The sequence below is a fragment of the Equus caballus genome, chromosome 21 (genome assembly GCF_041296265.1).
Source record: "Equus caballus isolate H_3958 breed thoroughbred chromosome 21, TB-T2T, whole genome shotgun sequence".
NCBI lineage: Eukaryota > Metazoa > Chordata > Mammalia > Perissodactyla > Equidae > Equus > Equus caballus.
The window spans coordinates 21199305-21224013 of record NC_091704.1 but is presented as its reverse complement, the minus strand read 5'-3'; the positions used below and the strand labels follow the sequence as shown (position 1 = coordinate 21224013).

At 38.7% G+C, this 24709-nt stretch overlaps 1 protein-coding gene across 19 annotated transcripts in view; it reads left to right on the top strand.

The window, feature by feature from the left end:
- MAST4 (microtubule associated serine/threonine kinase family member 4) overlaps positions 1–24709 on the top strand; it is a 576096-nt gene that overhangs the window by 452673 nt on the left and 98714 nt on the right. For all 19 annotated transcript variants that reach the window (XM_070246179.1, XM_023625596.2, XM_070246178.1 and 16 more), the window contains one exon: positions 12578–12666. In XM_070246179.1, coding sequence (XP_070102280.1) covers positions 12578–12666 — 89 coding nt within the window. The remainder of the gene's footprint in view (positions 1–12577; positions 12667–24709) is intronic.

Sequence of the window (24709 nt, the reverse complement as noted above, 5' to 3'; positions counted from 1 at the left end):
GCGCTTAGCCAGAGCTTGGATGGACGCTAGAACTTGTGGTTCCGCAGCTTTTATTTTTCTGTTTCTAAAGCCAACCGATCACCCTTTTTACTGTTACGTTCTTTCTATAGCTGTGTTACTATTTACATTTACTATCAAGTCTTGCTGCCTTAGAACCAGCCTCTTTAGCTCTTGCATAGTTCATTGTGTTCAATTTAGAAGTTAATTCTATGAGCATTCTTAAGCTTCTTCTGAGATCCTTGAGAGAAGGCCTTAGTGTAACATTCTAAGTATGAAAACATATGTTCATGAGAGAATGTGTGCAACAGAGAAAGACCATGTTTTATTTTGACAGCTAATATTTATGAAGCACTTGCTGTGTGTCAGGCACTATGATAATTTCTTTACATGCATTATCTCATTTAATCTCCACATAGCCCCCTGAGGTCGTTCATATTCTTATCTCCATTCTACAGATCAGTAAATTGAGGCTTACGGGGGTTGGAACTTGAAACCAGATCTACCAACGTCAAGTCCTTACATTTCATAACTCCACTCTCCTGAGAAATAGCTGAGCCAGGAAATTTAGAACAAGGCTATCTCTTCCTTTGTGGAATAGACTTGTTATGCGTTCACATAGGAAGTAGTTAGGGATCGGCCTGGTAGCACAGTGGTTAAGTTTGCACCTTCCACTTCAGCGGCACAGGCTTTGCTGGTTCAGATCCTGGGTGTGGACCTACGTACTGCTTGGCAAGCCATGCTGTGGCAGGCGTCCCATATATAAAGTAGAGGAAGATGGGCATGGATGTTAGCTGAGGGCTCAGCAAAAAAGAGGAGGATTGGCAGCGGTTAGCTCAGGGCTAATCTTCCTCAAAAAAAAGTAGTAGTTAAATGTATCTCTATGTCTAGTGCAGATTTCTAACTTTGAATGTGCTCTAATTGTGGGAGCCACATGACCTCTCTTCCATGTCCTTGTTTGCCACTAGTTGGTGGTGCTGCCTTGGCAGTCGCTGCATCATCTTCCAGACCTAAAATTCTGTTACTTGGTCCACATATGGCAAGAGCCAGGAGCATTCATTACCCAGACTGAATACTGAGCAACTTAAAGGCCAGCTTCTTCTGGTATCTCCCCAGCCCTCCTGTCTTTAGCACAGAATGGGCTCCTTGTGGCCAATTTCATCTTTGCAAAATGAGAGGCAGGCTAGGAAAACGTCAGTGGATGCAAATGAGAAAAAGAAAAGACATGTGTCAAATTAATTAAGGGAAAACATTCCTTTGACCTCTTGTTTCTTTCTGTGCTTTTCACCGAGGTGGGCTGCTCTTCTCTCCGTAGAGGGCTGCGTCCCTTGCATGTTGGACACAAATAGTAGGGGACCAAGTGCTTAACTATGGGATGAACACAACTAATTTTAATCTCCGTTTGGCAGTTTTCCTGTTGTTTCTCCATTTAGGAAACATTTTCTTCTACTTCTGCCCATTATCACAGCTTTGACATTCATGTCATTAACAGAATGTCATTTTGCAAGATACTGAATTAGGCGCAGCCAGCAATAAAACATACTGAACAGAAAGATACTGGCTTTTTGCCACATGACTTTTCCTCCCAGAAGAGAACAACGTGGAGCTCTGATGTCGGCTCTGCGTGTGTGTGTGTTTGTGTTCCGACTGTGGAGGCACATGGAATCAGGGGCAGTGCACTTGTGGGCAAAGCGCTATGCTGAATTGCTGTAAATGCCAAATGCTTTCGAGCTGCAAGGGTGTTAAGTAGTCATGCTGTTCATTCTGGGCTTGTCATAAATTTCTGTTGAGTGTCATAAAAGGAGATCCAGTGGTCATGAAAGTACACTCTCCTCCCTTTTGTGGGTCAGAAACAAGCAATCCCAGAGTCCTCTGAATGTGAAAAAAAAAAGGAGCAGAGTGTTCATTTTTATGAGTACTGTTTAACTATGTAGCTAAATTACCCTACTAGACTAAAATATATCCTCCAAATTAAATGTTTCTAGGTGTAGCAAGGTAAACTGAGATTTAATTTCTGTATGGAGAAGGCTGGAGTAGGTGAAACAGTATTATATCAGTTCAGCTGTGATATAAATATACACATAAGATTTGGACAAAGAATATCTTCCAATCCAGCCCTCTAAAGTGGTTGACCATTTCTTAGAAAGCAATAAAAGTAGGAAATAGTAGATAGAGGGCAAAGAAGTTAGTGGTAAAGTTTTATTGTGGTATTTCCAAAAGGCAGATCAGAAGATTAGATTTAAGCTGTTGTGTTTACTCGCATTTGGTGCTGCCACCGCTTTCAAAGGCTTTTAAAGATTTGTTTCCTTATCATTGGTCAACGGAGAATCATCTAATGCTGTAAAATGAAGTTGATTAAAAGTAATTTTTATAGTTGGACTTTGAATTCGGCTTTCTGCTATTTACGAACAAATTTTTCAACTTGTGACTTTTATCCATATTGAGTGAAACATGAGCGGTTAGAAAAAAATGTGTTTGTCACACATGTCCTCTCACCTCATCCCACCCAAACACACACACACACAGACACACACACTTGCAAAGTGACGATTTAGAAAAACATTAGTTTGTATTTTGTTTGTTTTTCCTTGAGTCCCCAGCATGTCTGTGGGTTTATCTTTGGTTCCTCACCACAACTGCCCTGGGAACAACTAAGGCTTGAATGTTGGTCTCGTAGGTATTTGACCCTGACCCTTTACCCAGTTATAAAATTGGGGTCACCACTCCACCCCTCCCCCGGCTGTCTCTCATTGCCGTTTTGCTAACCCAGCCACAGGTAGGCCCAGGCAGGTGACAGCAGCTCTTTAGCCTTGAAGGACAGATTAGATCACAGTTTTGAATGACTCCATGCAATGTTTTGGCCACATCAGCCCTTGGAGCAGTTCCCCAAGATACAGCACATGCCCTTGAACCCTTAGATCAGAACTGATTACCTTGCCTTCCCCGAACTCTCTTCACACCCTCATCCCAGGTAGGAACAATTCTTATTATGTGTCTCTGGTGTGAGGTTTGAGCTATTGTACTCTGTGTGACTAATCTCAAATCCAGAAGTTATCTCCTCATTGACTGTCCCAGCCCTTAAGTGTCCTCATTCAAATCGATGACCTGCCCTGACATCTTAGGATTCCTGGGAGGCGTACAGACTAGGTACCTCCTGTGATTCGCATTGCAGATAAATTGCACTAAAAAAGTTCACAGGTATTGGATCCCTTTTCACTTTAATTACTTTTTGCTTCCAACTTTTTCAGCAGTTGAGCTTACTCTGCTACTATAAATCCCATATCATTACCAACTCCTTGACTTTGAGCATTGTGTTATGCCTCTCTTAATTCCACTGATTATCCCATTGTAATTTTATTCAGAATGTATGTAGGTTTTCCCAGTGTCTTTCACACCATGTACATAGCACCACAAACCTGTCAGCTCTTCCTGTTTTCTGTTACACATGGCCTTGATCAATCTAGTCGTCTGAGACTCTATTATAACATCATCCTCAATTAGTTTAGTCTTATAAATTAGACTATCTTTGTCCTGCAGGTTAAATTATAAAGTTAAAGGCAGGAACCATATTTAGTCAGTCATTCAAAATATTTAATGAATCTTTATTCAGATCATTTTTATTTCCTGTATTTTTCTGGGTGTCCAAAGAGATTCAGTATTCTATAAAATATAACCTTTGCCCTCAAGGAGCTCATCCTGCCTCCTACATTCTAAATTCCATGTGGAATCCTGGTGATGTTTACTGAATGAATGAGTGGACACTCTGCTTGCCAGGATCACTATGGTACAACATGGTGAATGTCAGCTACGTGTCAGTCCTGTGCTGACATATGACATCAGAGCTCAGGATGTCAGCCACACAGAAATAGCTCTGTTGGTATGTCTAGCTTTGAAATAGCCACCAAACGGAATAATTTAGAAGAAATAGGTTTAAAAATTTTTTTGTGTATCAGGCAGATCACTGAGATTAAGGGATTATTTAAGGAAAGCCTATGAAATAGAAGGACAGTTTGCCATGTGTACTATTCTGTAAAATTCTAGTGCTTATGACTTGCGAAAATATGTTTGAAACCTGATTGGGATTTTATCTTACACTGTAGATAGCGACAAATTTTTGTCTGTGCCTCTCTTCTAGATTCTGCCTTAGCATATGGTTATCTGTGAATCAGTCTTATCTCTTCTTTTATACTTTAAAGACTTTGAGAATATTTTCATTTTTTTATCTCCCCTAGTGTTTTGTACATAGGAATAGACATTCCATAAATATTTCTTACATTGAATAGTGTCTTGCTAATCTCTGTATATTCAGCCATTTCTCTTTTCTTCTATGAAGATAGAAAATTGGGCCAGACCTTGCCATGGGCTTATCTTAATGGATTAGACATATTTCCAAGAAGTACTATACAGTAATATAGATATTTTCCTATTGATTTTCCTCAGAATTTTTGAAAGCTCAGAGACCTCTCCCTTCTGCTAGGTGTGTAATTAGCCTAAATTTTTTGCTCATAAGTGAAATCAGTATGAGCAACCATTCATTTCTATTATAATTAATGCCTTTAAAAAGGAGTTTTTCTACTAATGGAAAAGTTAAGTTCAAATATCATGCTGATAATATCAGTAATAAGTATTCATCATTACATAGCCCAGATAACCATGAACGAGGTCATTACTTTGAAGGCCTGAAGCACTCAGGCCTGTGGTGTAGTCCACACAGTATCAGCACCTGCTCTTTCTCCAGGTTTTTGGAGTCTGTACGAAAGAGTGAGGACTAGTATAATGTTTACGATGAATTTGGGGGCCACTGTTTTGCATGAATTAATTTTGAAAATCAAATACTATATTTTAAAGTAGATCACAGGAGATGAGAGTGTATTAGAAATGTACATCAACAACTTCCTAACTGGTCTCTCTCCTTCCTCCTTCGGTTCTTTCAATCTAGCAGCCAGAATGGTTCTCTTACAACAAAAATCAGATTATGTTTAAAACCTTCCAATAGCTTCCGTCTTCACCCAGACTAAAAACCAGTCTCCGTGCTGTGGCCTGCAGGCTGCCCCAGATCTGCCCCAGTCAGCTCTCCGCTGTCCTCTTTTCTGCTCTCCCTGGCCCCTCCGCTCCTGCCGCCCTGGCCTGCTTGCCCTTCCTGGAAGACCCCTGCCTCAAGGCCTTTGCCTTTACTGAAGGCTCGCTCCCTCATCCTTCTGGTCTCCTTCAAATATCATGTCCCCAGTGAGACCTTTCCTGACCACATCTGCCCTCTCTGTCCTACTTTCTACACTACTTTTCTTCATTGCCATCTCTCATACTGTAAATGTCAGCACCATCTCCCATACCATCAAGTTTACCAGTTGATTATGTTTATTATCTGCTTCCTCCTCCAGAAGGTAAGTCCCTTGAGGGCAGCAGGGACTTTTGTTTGTTCGGGATAGTACCTAGCATATATTGCGGACTCAAAAAGGAATTTGTGGCATGAACTAATGAAAGCCTGGATGGAGCCTTGATTTCACGGGCCATGGGGAAGACACTGGCAGTGCCTCAACTTCACATAAGTAACAAAGTATGTCACTGAGGCAGAAATATTAATGCTTTGTTCTCTGCTGCCTTTTAAGGAGGACTAGTGCTTATCCGGCCAGCTACCAGGCATGGCCTTGTGGTGCCGTTCAGGAGAAAGGGTAGAGCTGAAGACTGGAAGACCGTAGAAAGGATAGAGTGCTTTACTTAAGAAAGAAGGTTATTTCTGAAAGAAGACAATAGAATGAAGGCAGAAATTGAGATAAAGGCAAGGCAGCCTCTGAAGGAATAAGCAGGATTTGAGGGGAAAATGTCCAAAGAAGATTTATGGAAGATTTGCTTTATGTTGCATGATATAATTTTTCTTTCAAGTGCAGCCTCAAGGCTTTTGCATTCAGATTTGCAAATACACAGAGGCTTAGACATTTCATGTTGCAAAAAGGAAAAAGAAATGTCTGTGATATATGTAATTTTAATGCATTTAGGAGTCCTAAAATTTGCTTCAAATGAACGATCTAAAAAAGGAATGAATTAGACTGTATTTATGTTGCCATGGTTGAATCTCAGAAATATAGTGTTTAGTGAAAAAAAACAGTTACAGTATATCTGTAATGTACAGTGTATGCTAAAGTATAATTTGTACAAAAGTCAAAAACATGAGTGTCATAGAAATATAAAATGAACATGTGTCAGAGATTTGATTTAACTTATTAATTAATGAGGGCAGCAGTAACATATTAAAACAGGTTCAAAGGAGATTTTGAAAACCATATATATACTTAGATATAGATGTATAAATGTAGATGTAAATATAGATATAAATATTCTGTATCTATCAGGAATGATGAAATGAATTTGCTAGTAGATGCAAAACTGGTTAATATCTTGTAGGACAATGATATTAAATGTTTGGGGTCATCTTTCTATGGAGTGGAGGTCATCTGTATCTGTCCCATACAAAATTCATTTATATTCTTATGGACATGAATCACTTGTATTGCTACCAGATTTCTACAACTTAACTTCTACCCCTACAGAGCTTTAAAATAGCCTCGTCAATAGAAGGACAATGAAAAGTGTACACCCTTATATAGAATCAGATAATCCCCTGCAGGGTCCGCTATACAAAGCCTAGCAAGCCACTGAAAGGAAAGCCATTCATCCCTTTTGCACAACTCCAAGTCTTTGTTAGATTTTCCTGATATGTGATACCACTAGCAAAAATGTGAACACATACACAAATGTTGTTCATGGGTATGTAATGCTAAAGTGCCAAAAGTGGATGGGAAAGCCCCAGAACACAGTTCTTTTAGTAGTTGCCTGTTTGGGGAGTGGAAATGTTTTTTGGTTTGGACGTCAGAGGGTACATTTCTCCCTGTTTCTGAGATAGATAGAGAGATAGACAGACAGACACACAGACAGATTGATAGATAGATTGATTGATTTTAAAGATTGTGAACAAATATGACAAAATGATACGTCTGTTCATTCCAGGTGGTGGGAATTGTTGAATTATTTTTCTATATTTTCTATCTTTTAAAAATTTCTTGGACCAAAAAAAAAGTATATTAACTATTTTTCTCATCTGGTCCAAACCCTTCATTGAATGGAGACAGGAGCCTACCTGGTTTATAACATTTATTCAGCAATATCACATTAGCTAGACAATTTCTGCCTCCTAGTCATCCCCAGTTCCTGCATTTTAGCCTTCTTCTTTGTTTTAGGAATATTTCTACATTCAGATTCTATTAAAGTATTAGGAAATCATTAGCACATGTTCATGTGCAGTAAAGCTTAGGTCTATAATTGGTCTCCTGTGCAAATTTATCAAATTTTTCACCAAGATGAATTAATATATTGTAGCCTAACTTTTCAGAATTCCTGGGGCTTTTTTATGCAATTTGCTGTGTGATCACTGCCCCTCAATGTTGGTCAGTCACGTGTCATACTGAGAGTTGACCTTTCAAGTCAGCTGTGAATGTTGGGAATTCCTGCCTGTTGGGGTTTCCCTCCTCAGCTTGTCTTGCCGTGATCAGACATGATCAGTATTCACATCTCAGAATGAGCGTAATTTAAAATTAAGCTAGATTTCAGCTACTCAGAACAATTGCAAAAGGCTATAACCTGGTGCGCCTCATGGCTTTTCCAGACCTGGTGGGGAAAATGAACAGGTTCTTCTACCATGAGGATGTGACAGATCCAGATATGAAGCGTTTACAGGTCCCGCCAAGCCCTTCATATGGAGCCCTGAGCATAAGGTCAACCTAGGCAAAAATGGAATATGGGTGTTTTGGACCAAAAATACATGCACTACCTTCCCTACCCTGCCTTCAGCTTAGTAGCCCATGTTCCTCTTTGTCTATCACACTGAGTCGGGCCTGACTTGGATGGTGAAGTGCATGATCCAGCTCTGTCTTCCTGGCAAATGGAAGGTGCTGTTGGCAGTAATTAGGAGAGTGAGAAGCTCCTTGTGACTGCTTTGGAGAATGGGAGCAGTGAACTCAGGGAGTGGGAGCGATGCCCTATTCAGTCCTCACTTCACCTGCCTGAGCCAAAAAACCATGCAGACCCCTAAAATGCTTCCTGGTGGTGGCCTCGTGTCACTCTAAAACGTCTCCGCGCAGTACCCATCCAACTGTGGCCTTCTTACAGAGCGTTCTGTCCCTGCCTGCCTTGCTTCCCAGCCTCCAGAGCCCAGGTAGTTCTACTCACTCAAAAGTACTGGCATTCTTTCCACCTTCCCATTCTTCTCAGATCCCAGGTCCACCGTCAACGGTATTTGTTGTACCATGTGTGTGTGTTTTGTCTGTGCTAAATTCAGATTTTTTAAGTAAAGAATCTAACTGTGTCATTGTGTCACCTTCCGAATTGAGGGAATAAACTCAGCATATTATCTACAGGCAAAGTGAGTGTCTCCATGTGTTGCTTCAACTGGAGAACTGAAGACGAGGAGGTGCCTTCTGGGAAGTGGATGTTTCCGTGTTTGGCTTTTAGATTGGAGCTCGTGCAGGGTGAATGGCTTCTATTTCTTCTTAAAGAGTGAAGCAGAAAGAATGGGGGATGGATAGCTGAAAATTGAGTTCATAACTGATCTTGAGTTCCATTTTTGCAATTGTATACCTCTGTCTCTAAGGCTGAAAACTAGAGATAACTCTTTACAAGCTCAAATGCTTAGATGAGGATAAGTTTTAAACAAGTTAAGAGATTTCTGAGGCTGGCCTGGTAGTGTAGTGGTTAAGTTCATACACTCCACTTCGGTGGCCTGGGGTTCGCAGGTTCAGATCCTGGGTGCAGACGTAGCACTGCTTATCAAGCCACACTGTGGCAGCATCCCACATAAAATAGAGGAAGATTGGCACAGATGTTAGCTCAGGAACACTCTTTCTCACAAAACAAATAAATAAATAAAATTTAAAAATAAAAAAATTAACACCTGGTTTAAAAAAGAGAGAGATTTCTACTATAAAGTGATGTTTCTGTTTTACCTGGTAGGACGCCACCTGTGTTTTCCTCGGGTGACACTGCCTGAGCAAAAGTAAGGCTGAATCAACTTTGTTGTGCTAGTAGAAGGAAAGGGACCTTGATTTTGTCCAATTGGCAATGTTTCTACCATTTTATCACTTTATGGATTAAATGAATGGTGTGTGGTCACTGGCACCTGGGGAGCCTGCCTCGCACTTGGATGCCATGAGCTTCTCCTTTCATCAGCAGGAAAGTGTGCGATACTGGATGAAGAAACGATCAACAGAGGCCAGCTCAGCACTTTGCTCGAGTGTCATATTAATGTGGGTAGTGTCAGGTGCTGTGGCCGTCTAGGTAGTAGGGGCTCATAGGTCCTGCCCCACTGGTGTCTTACTATGGGGTTAAATGTAGTTTTAAAGCAGTAAAGTAGGTGACTCTCAGAGATACCAGAGCGGGGACTGCTAAGATTGCATGGCTGCCCCTGCCCCACCTCGGAAAGTTATCTACAGAATATTCCAGTAGGGTCCCAGGATTTTGAAAGTATTAATATATATATCAACATGTAGGTATTTTGGGGTTAAATGGAGTATAAAATGCCTCTTTACCTTAAGAATGTTAGCAACAAATAAATTCAGTTGTGAGGCCAAGACTCCTCATGACTATGGAGATTGTGTGTACACATGGGAATCTCTGTCTTGGCCTGTATTTCATAAAGTCTGGTTTTGCCATACTGAAGAGTATTTCATGTTTAGAAGCTTGCTGTTGGATTGTTCAGATTCAAGAAAGTGCCAATTTTTATAATCTTAATACCATCCCTAGCTTCATGCTGAAGAGCTATGGGGGGTTAGAGAAGACGCTTACAGCTGAGCAGTGTGCTTTGGTTGTTTGGCTCATAGCATTTGTCCATGAGATATGCCTCTGATTCTTTAAGGTTTTGTATGGTAAACTTTATATAGCATACTACCAGTACCTTAAACAGTTCAAAATCTGAGGCAGCTTGTTTTTAACCTCTTTTAACTTGCTCATATATTCCTAGATGAAGTAGCCTGTATTTTCTTTCCCTCTAAATTGCATTCATATTCATCTATTTGTGAAGATTATAAATCTTTCTGGAGAGTAGGCAAATACAGGATGAATGTAACATAAACTTTTTTCATATTTTTAAATTTTATATTTCTATCTTTTTATAGTGACTAAACAAGTATATTTCTTTTTCAGATTTTATTTACACATTTCTTTTTGAGATGTTTTTGAACTACATTTTTAAAATCAATACTTTTCTGCTTTCTTTTGGTAGATTTTAAATAACTGATAATATTGTGAGGGTTTTTTAATTTGTGTTTTTCTTTGTTTTAAGTCTAAATTGTTGGCTATTTGTTTTGCTTGTTGTGGTAGTGTACTAGTCATTCTATATGTTTTTCCTAAAATGCAATTTTTTAAAGTTTTCTTTAGGAAATATTATTTTCTAAATTTTAGCTTTAAGTCAGTCAGCATATTTCACTGATATCCCTCTGTAAGATATTCATTAGATTGCTATTTATGTTGATGCATGTTTCATATTCATTTGATTTACATATATAAACATTTATAATTAAATATCAAGAGAAAAATCTTCATAAATGATTTAGATCATACTAAATGTAAAAAATAATATAAGTAGCCATTTTTGTGATAGCTAACCTGTATTTCAATTAATTTGCTTAAATTAATAAATAAGTTAACTGAGATTACTAGGGTGTAAGTCTGTCATTTGTAATTTCTTTTATTAACATTAGCAAGTTGATATATTTAATATTCCTGTGTTGAAATGAAAAGACATTAATCTGAATTAACACTAAACACATTATACAGTAGCTTTTAAAAAAATCTGACTATCTGATTTAATAATTATGAATGTGATAGGTCAAATACAGTTCTTGATAGATGAGTTGATAATATCACAATCCACCTTCATAATTAAGTACCAAGGGTCCATTCTTATTCAACAACTTCTTTAAGGCTGAGTAAATATGATCTTAATTAAACTCACAGATAATGCTATGGGATGTTGATTGCTCCAGTAAGGAAAATAAAATGATGCAGCCTGACCTTCAGAAATTATAAATATGAGAATGTTGACATGATAGTAAACAGACATCTAAGGGAGAAATTGCTTCCCAAGTCAGTACTGCTGAAAGAAATTGGGTTTGGTTTTGAAATGCATTATTTGGATATTTAGAAATGTTCCTTCCAATTATTTTATACAAACTCTCAAATATGTCCACTATACCTAGTTTAGAAGTCCAGTGTGAGGCTGGCCCAGTGGCACAGCAGTTAAGTGCGCACATTCTACTTCTCAGCGGCCCGGGTTTGTCGGTTCGGATCCTGGGCGCGGACATGGCACCGCTTGGCAAGCGCCATGCTATGGCAGGCGTCCCACGTATAAAGTAGAGGAAGATGGGCACAGATGTTAGTTCAGGGCCAGTCTTCCTCAGCAAAAAGAGGAGGATTGGCAGCAGATGTTAGCTCAGGGCTAATCTTCCTCAAAAAAAAAAAAAAAGTCGTCAGGTGAAAATTCCTATTTCAAGACCTTGATATAACAGAGATAATATTCTGAATTAAGAAGATGTTACAATAAACCTTTATTGGTGGCTGAGGGCAGCCCGAGTGTAGCAAGATGGAATCATGGTGCCCTGAACCTTGTTAAAGGTGAATTCAATGACGTAACCTGCTGGTTTTTATTAGCTTTGTCTAACTTCTGTACTGATAATAGAGAATGAAGTGCCTGTCTGTACTGAAGAAAAGCAAATGAAAATAAGATAATATCCACTTTATCATCAGCCAGTTTTGCATTTACCTTATCCTTTGAGGCTTATGAAAGTTACTTTGGAATCCAATTAACCATTTTATAACTTTCTACTAGCAGAAACAGGGAAAAATAGATGCCCTCTGCCAGGATATAATGATTTATTCTTCCTCACTGAGGATAAAAACAATAGGTAGTGTGCCTGTGAAAAAAGACTTTGCTATTATTTTAATACAAACTGGAATCTGTTTTTATGATTCCAAAATATTTACCTTAATAGGAATTTGAATGCAGTATACAAGATGAAAAATGAATGAGTGGTAAAATACATTCATCTTAGGCATCAGCTGTTCTATTGACAAAAGGCACAAATATGAAATTTGTCTAAATAATTAGATTTTTAATTAGTGCATCATTGTAAGATTAATGTCATTGCACTTCATTGCATGTAATTTTGTATTAGACATTTTGTGTCAACAAAAATGCTACCTGTGGTTTGCTGGTTTGAATCCTTAATTTATCGCTTGTGTGTATGACATGTCACATATTTGCAGTCGAGAGCTGAAAGAAGGCATTTGATTATAGCTTCACTGTGGTGAGGAATATTGATGGTGTTATATTATATGAATACATTATGTTTTCTAATATTTAAGAGGCAGCCACCTCTCAAATATTAGTGAGTGCGTATTATCTTGCAAAAATTTTAGCAGTAGCATGAGCAGATAGCTTGTTCAAGCTCTAGTCTGTGCCTATGTTGAATGTACCTAAACATTATTGATGCTGTGTACTCTTTCTAATACTTTATTTTTACTTTCCTTTTGACAGTTGCCGAACAAGCAACCGGAAGAGCTTGATAGGCAATGGGCAGTCACCAGCATTGCCTCGACCGCACTCACCTCTCTCTGCTCATGCAGGTAATTAATTACCCTTTCTTAGGTTTGGTTTACTTCTTTTTGCTAATTTTTAAAACAATACAGGCATTTTGAAATTCAGATGAGTCTTCACATTTTGTTATCTTGGTTTTCCTGTTGTTTTATCAATAAGTTGTTCTTTCTGATAAATTAGCCCAAACCTTATCCGCTCTTTCAGAGTATTTGGACTCTGAAATTAAGAATTTCTTTTTGTCTGGGATCCTTTTTCAATGATGTCTTTTTCCATTTCTAAATTTGTGGATGATGCAAGACATTTCCATGTCGGGATTTTCTTTAGGAAATGCAGACGTGTTAGTTCACAGAGGAGAATTGGTATTGAGAAGAACTGTAGGGGAGGAAAAAATATTTTTCCTTTACTCTTCTAAGTTCTCCACTGGGCACCCTGTAACCAAAGCCAGATTAACAAAACAGCGTACAAATTTATTTAATGTAAGTTTTAGGTGACATGGAAGCCTTCATAAGGAAATGAAGACCCAAAGAAATGGTTAAAACTGAGTGGTTTTATGCTAGATTTGATGAAGGATGGAAAGTTGTGCAAAGATGTGACAGGACAAAGGTGAACTAATTGTAGTCAACTGGGGGAAACTTAGCAAGGCCTGTTCGGGCACATTCTTCAGTGTCCCTTTGTCTTCAGAGATAAGGACGCTGCTTTCCTCTGGGTATAGGGAAGGTCCCTCCCTCATAAGGATTTTATGACCTACTTTAGGAGCAGGTCAGAACGTCCTTCCTGAACATGCTGTTTCTCAGATTCCTTAATCTTAAAATATTCGATATGCCAAGATGCCATATTTGAGGTCATGTGTCCTAAATTCCATCAGAATTATTCAGCATTCTTTTCTCCCTAAAGTTGAACTTATCTCTTATATATGTTAGCTATTACAAACAGTGCTGCTATGAGCGGCCTCAAACATGTCTTCTCTTGTATGTGTGCAAGAGTTTATTTAAAGTTTAACCTGGCAGTGGCCTACGTTACTTATCTATTACATCCATAACCATTGTAGGGACAGTGAAGATTCAAGAGATGAGGCCTTTGGCCTCAAGTACTAATTACAGGGAAGTTAGAGCCATATTACAAAAACTGCAGTGAAGACTGCTTTGTATGTTGTGGGGGTTTTTGTTTTGTTTTTTTGTTTTTTTAAGTTCTATTCAAGATGGTGCAAAGAAGAGAAGGGTTAATTCCAATCAGGAAAGTCTGGGAGTGTTTGAAGAAGCCGCTTGCTCAAGATGTTGAAAGATGGGCAAGACTTTGGCAGGTAGAAATGGGATGAGAGAAGGGGACTTCTCAGTGTGTGGCTAGAGTGTGAGATGTGTCTGCTTGACTGTAAGAGAACATAAAGGTGGAAACAGAGAGGAAAGTCAGGGAGTAGAAGGAATTTTTACTTTGAGTGCTTTAAAGGATTTTGGGGAGGATATGTGTTTTAGGAAGATGTCTTCAGGATTGTGATGGACAATGGTTTGAAAGGATGAACAAGTAAGCCCTACCTCCGTTGTCCTCTTGTGAAAACGCTAGTTTAATGCTGATGGGCTTTCAGATGATGTTGACTTCATATTAAAAGTAGGGCTGTGACTCTCCCCCAGAAGGAAGTCCTTTTGCTCCAGGGGGCCCTCCAGTTGAGAGTGGGAGTTATCTGTAACACATTTGGGGAGAAGAAGGGAGAGAGAGAGGTAGCTGCCCCTCTGGAATGAAATTTGATTTCCCCCATAATAATAAGTGAAAGATGATAAAGTAAAAAGGTAAAAGATAAATTGATAAAATTATGATACTGTGACAAGACGACCAAAGTCCAGAAATGCCACTCCAGGGTAAAACTTCAGAGAAACTTTTGCACATGTACTCAAGAAGACGTGCTCATAGCAGCATTGTTTGCAATAGCTGAACATTTGAACCAACCTAAACATCTATCAGTTGGAAAGTGGATAAGTGAATTGTGGCATAGTCATCCACAGAACACTGTGCACATAGAAAACAAGTGATCTAGCACTGCACATGGCTGCGTGGATGAAACTCAAGGATAGTGTCGGAGAACAAAAGCAAGTGCAAAAGAATATTACGTAAACCATTCGTGTAAGGTTAACATGACGCTACATACAATATTTTATTTGGGGGTACACACACACATAGACAATGAATACGTATGCATATGTAGATATACATTTGTAGTAAGAGTCTGAAGGAAAACATGGTAATTTTAAAGACAAATTTCATAATAGTAGTTACCTCTGAGAAGGTGGGAGAGAGATATAATTGGAGCAAGGGCTAAGCAGTTGGTAATATTATTTTTCCAAAGCTGTCTGATGAGTTCACAACTATTTGTATTGTTACCATTGATACTTTGGAGATTTATATTACATCATTGCCATAATAGTAAAAGCTGACAGAGGGTCTCGGAAGGCCAAATACTTTGCACTCAGACTGGAATCATATCTTTTTCTCATCTTTACATTCTCCTAGCACAGTGCCTCGCAGTATATAACGAGGTGCTAAGTGAGTGATGAATTCTGTTTCTCACGTATAATCCAATAGTGATTAAAAACACTGAATCCTACTCCTCTTTGTGGTGTTCTGCAGTAATTGCGCCATGCTTTATGTGCCTGTTGATTAGTCTTTTATTGTTGTGCTTTTCTTTAGTTCTAATATTGAGATTAGAGAAAATGTAGTTAAGACTTTAATGATCCTTTTAATTATTTTTCTTGTTTCTGTGTAGACTTAGCTTGAATTCTTTCCCCCCTAACGTAATTTTAGTAGTATTTCATCAGACGAGTGGGCTGAGAGAAGCCTGTCTTTCAGCTTCTGAGAGTATTTTTCCTTAGGTTAGGGAGCCAACAGGTTGTTATTCACTCAGAAGCAATAGAAGTCTGTCAGACTTTTTTTGAGAGAAACGTCATTTATCACAGTCTGGTAGATTCCTGTTTCTGTGTAAAAAGAAGGGGAAAATGTAAGTTAAATAAAGGACCAGTCCTCGTGTCTTGATAGTAAGAAATGCCTCTTCACTGCCCATGCCTCATCCCTCTTCCTTCCTGTTGGTCCAGGCTCCATCATGTGTTTGTTACACTGAATGCCAGGGGAGGGTTCCCACATGTCTCCAGGAAAAGCAAGAGGAAGCACGACTGCCATCTCTCAGTGCTTACTGACCCAAAAGATAAAGTTACACTTTCTATTTTTCTTAAGCAGGAATTATGTGAGTCAGGCCACTTGTCGCTGACACGTGAACTTATACCCATCGAATGAATTAATTGGTAGAGATGAGAACATTAATTTATTTGTGTAGGTGTGTCAGTAGTGCTCTGAGGGAAAAAGAGATACTGGTATAGTGTGAAAAATATCTTTATGGCCCATAACTGGCAAACATCTGATCGCCTTAATATATAAAGAGCTTGTGTAAATTGATATGAAAATAGTGAGTGTACCCGGAGAAAAATGGGCAAAAGATGTAAATGGTGGGTCACAGAAAAAAAATAAAAATGGCTGACAAAAACATGAAATGATGGTTCATTAGAGTCATGAGAAAAATGCGAACCAGAATAATGAGGTAGGATTGGTCACCTAGCATATTGTCAAAATTTCAAAAAATTGATAGACTCCAATGATAGCAAGGTTGTGGAGAAGCAGTCCCTTTCACATCATGGAAGTGTTGATGTGAATTGGTACAATCATTTTGGTTAGTGGTTTCCAGTAGTGGTTAAAATTTCAACTGCATTTACCCTTTTGCCCAGCAAATCCATCTCCAGGAATTTATCTTACTGATATTCTCACAGAATAACAGAAAATCATAAGTCTAGCATTGCTTGTAACTAGCAAATAGAAGGTAAGTTGCTACCACTTTATTATTTACCGTGTCTTTCAATAAGGGACTGGTTTAGTAGAAAATGATTCAGGCATATAATCCAGCACTACATGTTTGTTATAAAGAATGAGGTGGGCTTTTATGTTCTGATATTAGAAAGATGCCCAGGATAGATTATTAAGTGAAACAATACATTGTGTAATTTTATCTGTGTGTGTAGGTGTGTGTTAGAGTGCATCTACACATACATACACACTTGTATATTCATGCATATTCATAGGGAATTTTTGAAAAGAGAGAGGAGAAACTTGGCAATGTTCATCTTTGGGGAATAGGACGGTGGGGAAATTAGCATGCGGTCTTATAATAAAGCTCTAAAAGTAAAACCTATAAAGAAAATAAAATAATACCTGTACTAGTTTTCTATTGCTGTGTAATAAATTACCAAAACTTTAGTGGCTTAAAACAGTATCCATTTATTAATCTTATAGTTCTATAGGGCAGAAGTCCTGGTAGGCTTTATTTGTTTGAGCTTGGGGGGGCCTCTCCCAGTAACACAAGGCCAAAATCAAAGGAAGGTAGAAAATGGCACGCTCCTAGTTCCCTAGGAACCCTCACCTAGTTTTCGTGCTCAGGGTACCATAAGGCCAAACTCAAAGTGTCACTGGAGCTGGGCTCTTACCTGGAGACTGGGAAAGAGTCTGCTTCTGAGCTTGTGCAGGTTGTGGACAGATTGGGTCCTTGCAGTTGTAGGACAGGTCCCCATTTCATCCTGGTGTCAGCCAGAGGCTGCTGTCAGCTTCCGGAGGCTCCCTCCTCCATCTTCAAGCCCACAATGGCACAGCCAGTCCTTCTCATGCTGCAGATCTCTAACTTCTCCTGCCATCAGACACAGGAAATTCTTTCCTTTAAAGGGCTCATCTGATTGGGTCAGGCCCCCTCAAATACTCTCTGTATGTTAAGGTCAGCCAACTTGGGGCTTTAATAATATTAGCAAAAATCCCTTCATAGTAGTACCTACATGAGTGTTTGCTTGAATAACCAGGGGACAGGAATCTTGAGGAGACCATTTTCAGAGTTCTGCCTACCACAATATCACTTCCATATTGTATTTTGACTCCAATGGTAAAAGTATGAGCTCTAAGAGTAATAGAGAGGATGAGCCACAGACTGGAGGCAGATAAATAATTGAGACCTACTGACCCCAGGCTTTTAAAGTCCTAGGAGCAAATGTTGCTCTATTGGCCAAAATACCTAACCTTTTGTGTCTTCAAAAATCGTTTTACTGGGAATTTGCAGGTGACTACTTAGATTCATTTATAGGAGAGTTTTTGGAAGGAAGAAGGAGAGGAGTCTCATTTTCCTATTGGACAACTCTAGGAATTACTAAAGAGAGGACATATCCCAAAACCTGAGTCCACATAACCTGTTAAGTTAGTACCTAGTTGGAAAGACTTTCATAAATTATTATATGTGTATATAAAATAATGCATAGGAACCTCACTGCTGGAGGATTAGTCACCACTGTAATTGCTGCTGCTCTGTTCACCAAGCCCCTTTCTGAAGAAATAGCTGAGCTAAAAGAGGCTCATAGAGGTGAAAATAATTAGAGAACTGGAGAGATTGTATGAAAATAATACATCTCCAGGTGGAAACTTGGAACACCCAAAAAAGCATTAGGTAGGCACGTGGGGGTTGGGCAACAAAACCAAACACCCCAAATCCTGCTCTTCAAGATGAATCCCTGTGAACATTTTGATGCATATTATCTTTGACCTTCATTATCTCCCCCCCCCCCCCACCTCCACCCCTGGGGCAGTGGCTTAACAAACACAACCAAGTGTATAAATTAAGGTGATTTCCAGGTAGAAACTATGAGACACCATTTTTTCAATACAGTTTTTACTATTTCAGAAAATTGTCAGGACCCTGTTTTTTGGACTTGTTTTAGAGTCTCTTTTTGAGCCACATGTGAAAATTGGTCTCCCCGCTTTACAGCTTGCTCTCCTTAGATTTGTGTTATATCAGTTGTACTCATTCATCAAATGTGACATTGAATTGGATGGAGATAAAAGGCAATGGTTTTGCAGACAGGCATGCTGATGCAAAGAACTGAGAGTTAGTAGTCTGGCATTGAAGTAGAGATAGGGAAAAAATAAACAAGGCGAACTAATGAATTCAAAGAAGGCAGTCTGGGATAGAACAGGGTTAGTAGACATTCCAGGGCGCCAGAGACATACCTGAGAGCATTCCTGATATTGGCAAAGAACTTCATAATAACCCACTGCTCGGAGACTGACCATCAGCTTGGAAGATATGTAGCTGGGTAGTAAGGGGTTTGGTCAAACCTGCAGTTTTGGCCTCAGTGCCAACCACGTCCTTAATCTGCTTACCAATATCCACATGGCTCTGTGCCATTTGAAAGAGACAGTAAAATCTCATAAGAAATTTTGTAGGCTATGTTCCTATGACTCTGATCTTCAAGGCTGGTATGGTTAAAAAACAAAAGGTGATATTCTGATTGTAACAGTAAAGCTGATAGTTTGTAGAAAATATGAGAAGTTACCTGGAAAATATAAATCCTCTTTAACCCACTACCCAGAGATAAAACTTGTTAACATTTTATTGTATCTCTTTTTTTTCCTATATGTTGTGTGTGTATATATGTATGCATGTGTTGGTACATCTATACATATGACTGAAATGCATATGTTGAAACCTTTTATTTTACTCTACCCTTGCCAACACTAATGTTATAGTTTTTCAAGTTCCGTCAATATAAGCCAAACATAATATCACAGTATTTTTTCCAGTTTTATTGAGAATAATTGATATGTAACATTGTAGTTGAAGATGCACGACATAATGATTTGATAGACGTGTGTATTGTGAAATGATCGCCACAATAAGTTTAGTTAACGGCCATCACCTCACATAATTACCCATTTTTTTTTCTTGTAATGAGAACTAAGATTTACTCCTATTGTAACTTTCAAGTATACAATACAGTATTATTATCTATAGTCACCATGTTGTACATTACGTCCCCAAAACTTATTTATCTTATAGCTGAAAGTTTGTGGCTTTTGACTACCTTCTCCCATTTTACCCACTCCCCACCCCCACCTCTGGCAACCACCAATCTTGTGTTTTTTAATTTTTTCCATTGTATTGTTCTCTGTATCTATGAGTTTGGGTTTTTTAGATTCTACATATTAGTGAGATCACACAGTATTTGTCTTTCTCTGTCTGATTTCACTTACCATAATGCCCTCCAGATCCATCCATGTTGTTGCAAATGGCAGAATTTACTCCTTTTTTGTGGCTGCATAGTATTCCATTGTGTATTTATACCACATTTTTTTATATATTCTTCTGTCATGGACACTTAGGTTGTTTCCATGTCATGGCTCTTGCAAATAATGCTGATTCTGGATATATACTCAGAAGTAGAATTGCTGGATCGTATAGTAGTTCTATTTTTAATTTTTTGGAGGAACCTCTATACTGTTTTCTATAGTGGCTGCACCAATTTACATTCCTACCAACGGTGGGAACACAAGGTCTCCTTTTTTCTGCATCCTCACCAATGCTTGTTATCTCTTGTCTTTTTGATAATAGCCATTCTTACAGATGTGAGGAGAATATCTTAGTATTTTTAATGTGCATGTTTTATTAATCTTTTGTAATCTCACTGATATTCTTTTCTGGTTTGCTATTTGAGTTTTCTTTTAATGGTGTTTGTTTTTAACATAAGTTTTCCGTTTTCTTACTTTTAATTTTTTTTTCGTGGTCCAGTTTGTCAGTCTGTTTCTTTCTGATTTCTTCCACTTTTGTTGCTGCAGAGTTTATTTTTGTTAACAAGGCTGGTCTTGCTCTCAGAATCGCTGGTTCTGCTCTCACCATTTCCTCTGCCCCATTCACGCCTGACAAGTCGAGTATCAGGCACAGGGTTCTTTGCCTTCTCATACTCTTAGTCTGTCATATGGGGTGATGGTTTTCCCAAGCAGCGAGTGAGTTTTTGAGCAAAAAGTGGTTTCCTGAAGACTTCCTGAATTTTATAGGCTAGCCTACAAAGAGAGGAAGATAGCAACAAAAAACGCGTTCAGACAGCTTCTCTCAGCTCCCTAGAGGAGGAGGGGACACTATGTCCTTGCACATTTCTGCTCAGGTATTTGTGGTGCCATCAGGTTTGCATTCAGCATGCAGAGGGAAAGCTGTGGCTTGTGAATTTAGTTTGCTGGTAGAAACTTAGTCAATAGGCATGAATAATGTTTTGGTATCAGTGAAAGATTTCTCCCTAAAAAATCTTTAGTGAGGCTGGGGACTTATACCTGAATGTAATAATGCCTTTGTTTCATTTCTTTGGTGACTTTCATTCAAAAGCCTTCAGCAGGTTTTCCATGCTTGAAATATTATCTGCCAAACTGTTTAAATCTGCTTTGTAGATTTTTAATAAAAATGTTTATTCAGCAAGGCAGTAACCTTCTTTGGCCACATACCGTGATGGTAGAAGGCGGATGGTTCCCTTGGTTCTTTATCTTTGGAGAATAGGACAAAGCAAGATTATGTGCCCATGGAGTCATAGCAAATTAATTGTTAGCCTGAATAGAAATTGGTTCCTGATGCCCCATATAATCACTCTTTCTTCAAAATGATAGAAACTTTCTTTTTTGTGTGTGCTCAAGAGGAATCTCTGATATGGTAATTTATTGTCGTTCTTTTCTAATGATAAGCAGATCTCAACAAAATCAACGTAAGTTTGGAAAGCGCTGTGTTCAGTCAGAGCACCTTGATGTCTTTCTCCTAGAGTTTCATTCTGTATTGGTTGAAATCGGTAAATCCTGTGGCTAAACTTAATTAACCCTGGGTAGAACACCACCTTGGAATTATCTGGTTTTATTAAAACTCTAAATGGGCCCAGGACCAGCTTTCCTAATCTAGTGTGTGTCCAAGCTATATGATTTCACAATGCATCTGTTCTGTGTTTTTAAGTATTTCATAAATCAGTTTCTCTGAGTTAGGGGGAATACCATCTTCCTTATTCCATGTAAGTTTATTCCATATAAGCACCCACGATTTTATTTTCTAGTCCTTAGCCTTTGTGTAATTGCCAATTGTTGGCTTGAGTAATGACACATCCTGCCCTTCCTGCTTAAGGAAAAGGATGATAAAATCAGCTGGACTGACGTCAGTCGATGTGTTTTCCTACTTTTTGGTATCACTTTGTGTGGAGTCACTCATTGGGGGTATATACCAACATCATTACTATTTGTGAATTCCTTCATGCCGATCCACCTGCCCTGTGACCTGTGTTCATCGTTTGGTCCTTTGAGAAGGCTGCACTGTTTACATGTAATCTATTCCTAATAATAATTTAATGACTGACATCTTTCGTATTCCCCTAATCTCTAAATGTAGAATTTAATCTGAATGGCCTTTGATTTAGCTTTTTAGTCTTTCCTTCATTATAAATGGAAGCTTTTGGAAGCTGACTCCTAAATTTAATTTTAAAAAGTTTCCCTGTGTTAACAAAAGTGGTATTAGTTGTTTTGTTTTTCTTTTTAGAACATGGGTCTCTGGGCAGCCACTCAGGAAGATTTTACTCCCCCATCCATTGTGAAGGGCTCTTTGTTTTTTAATAAAAATTTTGCAACTATTTTTTGTGTTTATGCAACAACTATGAATTTTCTTTGGCTTGGGTTGGTTTCTAAAGTATCAATTGGATCTTAATTATGTATTTTTCAAGTTAGAATTGACAACATTTGGTGATATATTAGATGTGGGCTAAGAGAGAGTTGATTGAAGGTGGCCTCCAGATGTCTTGCTGAGAATATGGATGGGTAGAAGGGGCATTTCCCAAAATGGAGGGGACAAGAAGAACAGATCTGAGATAATGCGTAATAGTTCACGTTGCTGCGTATTGAGTTTATGATGCCCATCTGAGAGACATAAACAAACAGTTGTTGTTATATGGGTCTGAAACTCAGAGATGAGTCTGTGCTGGTGGTATCACTTTGGAAGCCATTCATTCAGAGATGGTATTTAAAACCTTGGGAGGGGATGAAGTCATGGGGGGAAAGAGTTTTGGAGTGAGAAGAAGACGCAACCTGGGACTGAGTCTACAATGCCAACATTTAGAAGGTCTGAGAGGACAAGCAGCCAGCAAGAAACTGAGAAGCAGCAACCTGAGAGGCAGAAGGGAAAGAAGAGAAGGGAATGTCTCAGAATCCGAGAGAAGACAGGGCTCCCAGACCAAGGGAGTGGTAACTTTTACTGTCGAGTCATCTGTCCCTGTTAGGCGCTCAACAAATATTTGTTGAAAGAATAGATAACTGTTTATAAAGAAATGCACAGAGCCTCATTTTACTCTGATGACCAAAAATGCAGCATACTCCCAAATGGAAGGCAAGATGTGTTTTCTCCCTAAAGAGAAAGTCCTCTTCAATATCTAAGTACTTACAAAGCCCCACATATTATAGTACATTATCTTAGTAACTTTACTTTGAAAGCCATTTAGCAGATCTTTCATTTACCTTGTCCATATCATAATCTGTTTCAACCATTGCTGAGGGGCAGCTCTTGTCTCGCACACTCTTGAATAGTTCAGTGGCTAAGGAGCTGTATAGCCTCCCACTTCCACAGGGCAGTCAACCAGGCGGTGTTTCACCAAAATTAAGGCAATCTGAACTGTTCTCTTTTTGATAGAAAACAGACATTGGAAATTCTTGAAGATGTTTTTTTTCTGTGAGAAAAGAGATTCTTATAAATTTTCAAGGGCAAAGAATTCTTTCTGTAAATTTTTAAAAATTTTTTAAATTTTTTAATTTTATTGAGGTCACATTAGTTTATAACATCATATAAATTTCAGGTACATCATTATATTTTGACTTGTATATAGACTGCCTCGTGTTCACCACCAGAAGTCTAGTTTCCATCCATCACCATACATATGTGCCCCTTTACCCCTTTTGCCCTCCCACCACCAATGGGAAAGAATTCTTAATAAACTAAGGTCTCAAAATAGACAATATTCTTGAAAGTTCGTGAGATAGAAGAGTCTTTTTAATTTCAAATTCCTTAAAACATTACAATTGGAAATTAATATAATGGGTTTATTAACATTGTCTTTTGGATTAGACATCTTCAGATTTAAGTCTCATATGGTGTGATAATTATGTATTTCACTGTTTTAAAATATATAAATGACATATATTATTATGTCTTCTAAATCATTGAAAGTTTATATATTCAAAATGCCCCCACCCCTAAAAATCTTCTTTATCTACTAGTTGAAGAATAGGAGATTGCCTTATATTGGGCTACTTTTATTCTAAGATATCCATATGATAAATGATCACCTAGAAAGTGAAAAGGTACATCTAAATCCTTGCTAAATCACTTCTCTCCTTACTCTCGTGGTTTTCAGAACCTGATGCTCTCAGGCTGGGCAGCGTCAGTGACCGTCACCCTGACTTTGGTTTTCCTAGTACTGTGGTGGTTCTGGCATAGTCATCATCAGCTTACCCCCAAGTTGTCTTTGAACTTGAGTTCGAATTCCTTCGCTGTATGTAAATATAGACTGTCTGCTTTTGCCCATTAGCTGGTGAGAGTGTGAATTTCTATCACAGGAAACCTCACTGTCCCCGCAGAGATGCAAGAGCTTGAGGCAGGGGTCCCATAGCCTGGGGAGCAGGCAGCTGTCTTCATTAAGTGTCCTTGATAGAAGGCTAGATGCTCAACACAACCAAAGTCGCCTGTACCTGTTGGGCAATCTGCGAGGGAGGTTTAAAAGTCCATTTTAAGTTTAAGTACATATGCTAAGGAGCGTTTTCTTGTATATCATGTACAGTAATGCCATGTCTGTCTTTGAACTTACTCACTCTGGCATAATTACAATTTCAGCTTTAATGACCGTTGAATGCAGATTTTTGTGTTTACTGCGGCAGTGTGTGAATACTTCTTTACAAAAGCCGTGCAAATTGCAGGCTTTTCAAGTTCTAAGCTTTCATGTTGGAAGCAACAGTGGGTAATTACAGAGCTCCTCAGGAAGGGTTGAGGTGTACAGACACTGTGGGAACCATCTCAAGTTTCAAGGGTTCAGCTGTGGGGGAGAGGAGCCCGTTGACACTCCTGTGTTTGAGTTGATAGCCAATTTGGATTCCCTAGACTAGGGGGAGAGAGGTGGAGAGAATCGAGAAGAGTCAAGTCATAGTTTTAGGAAAAAGAGATGATCTTTT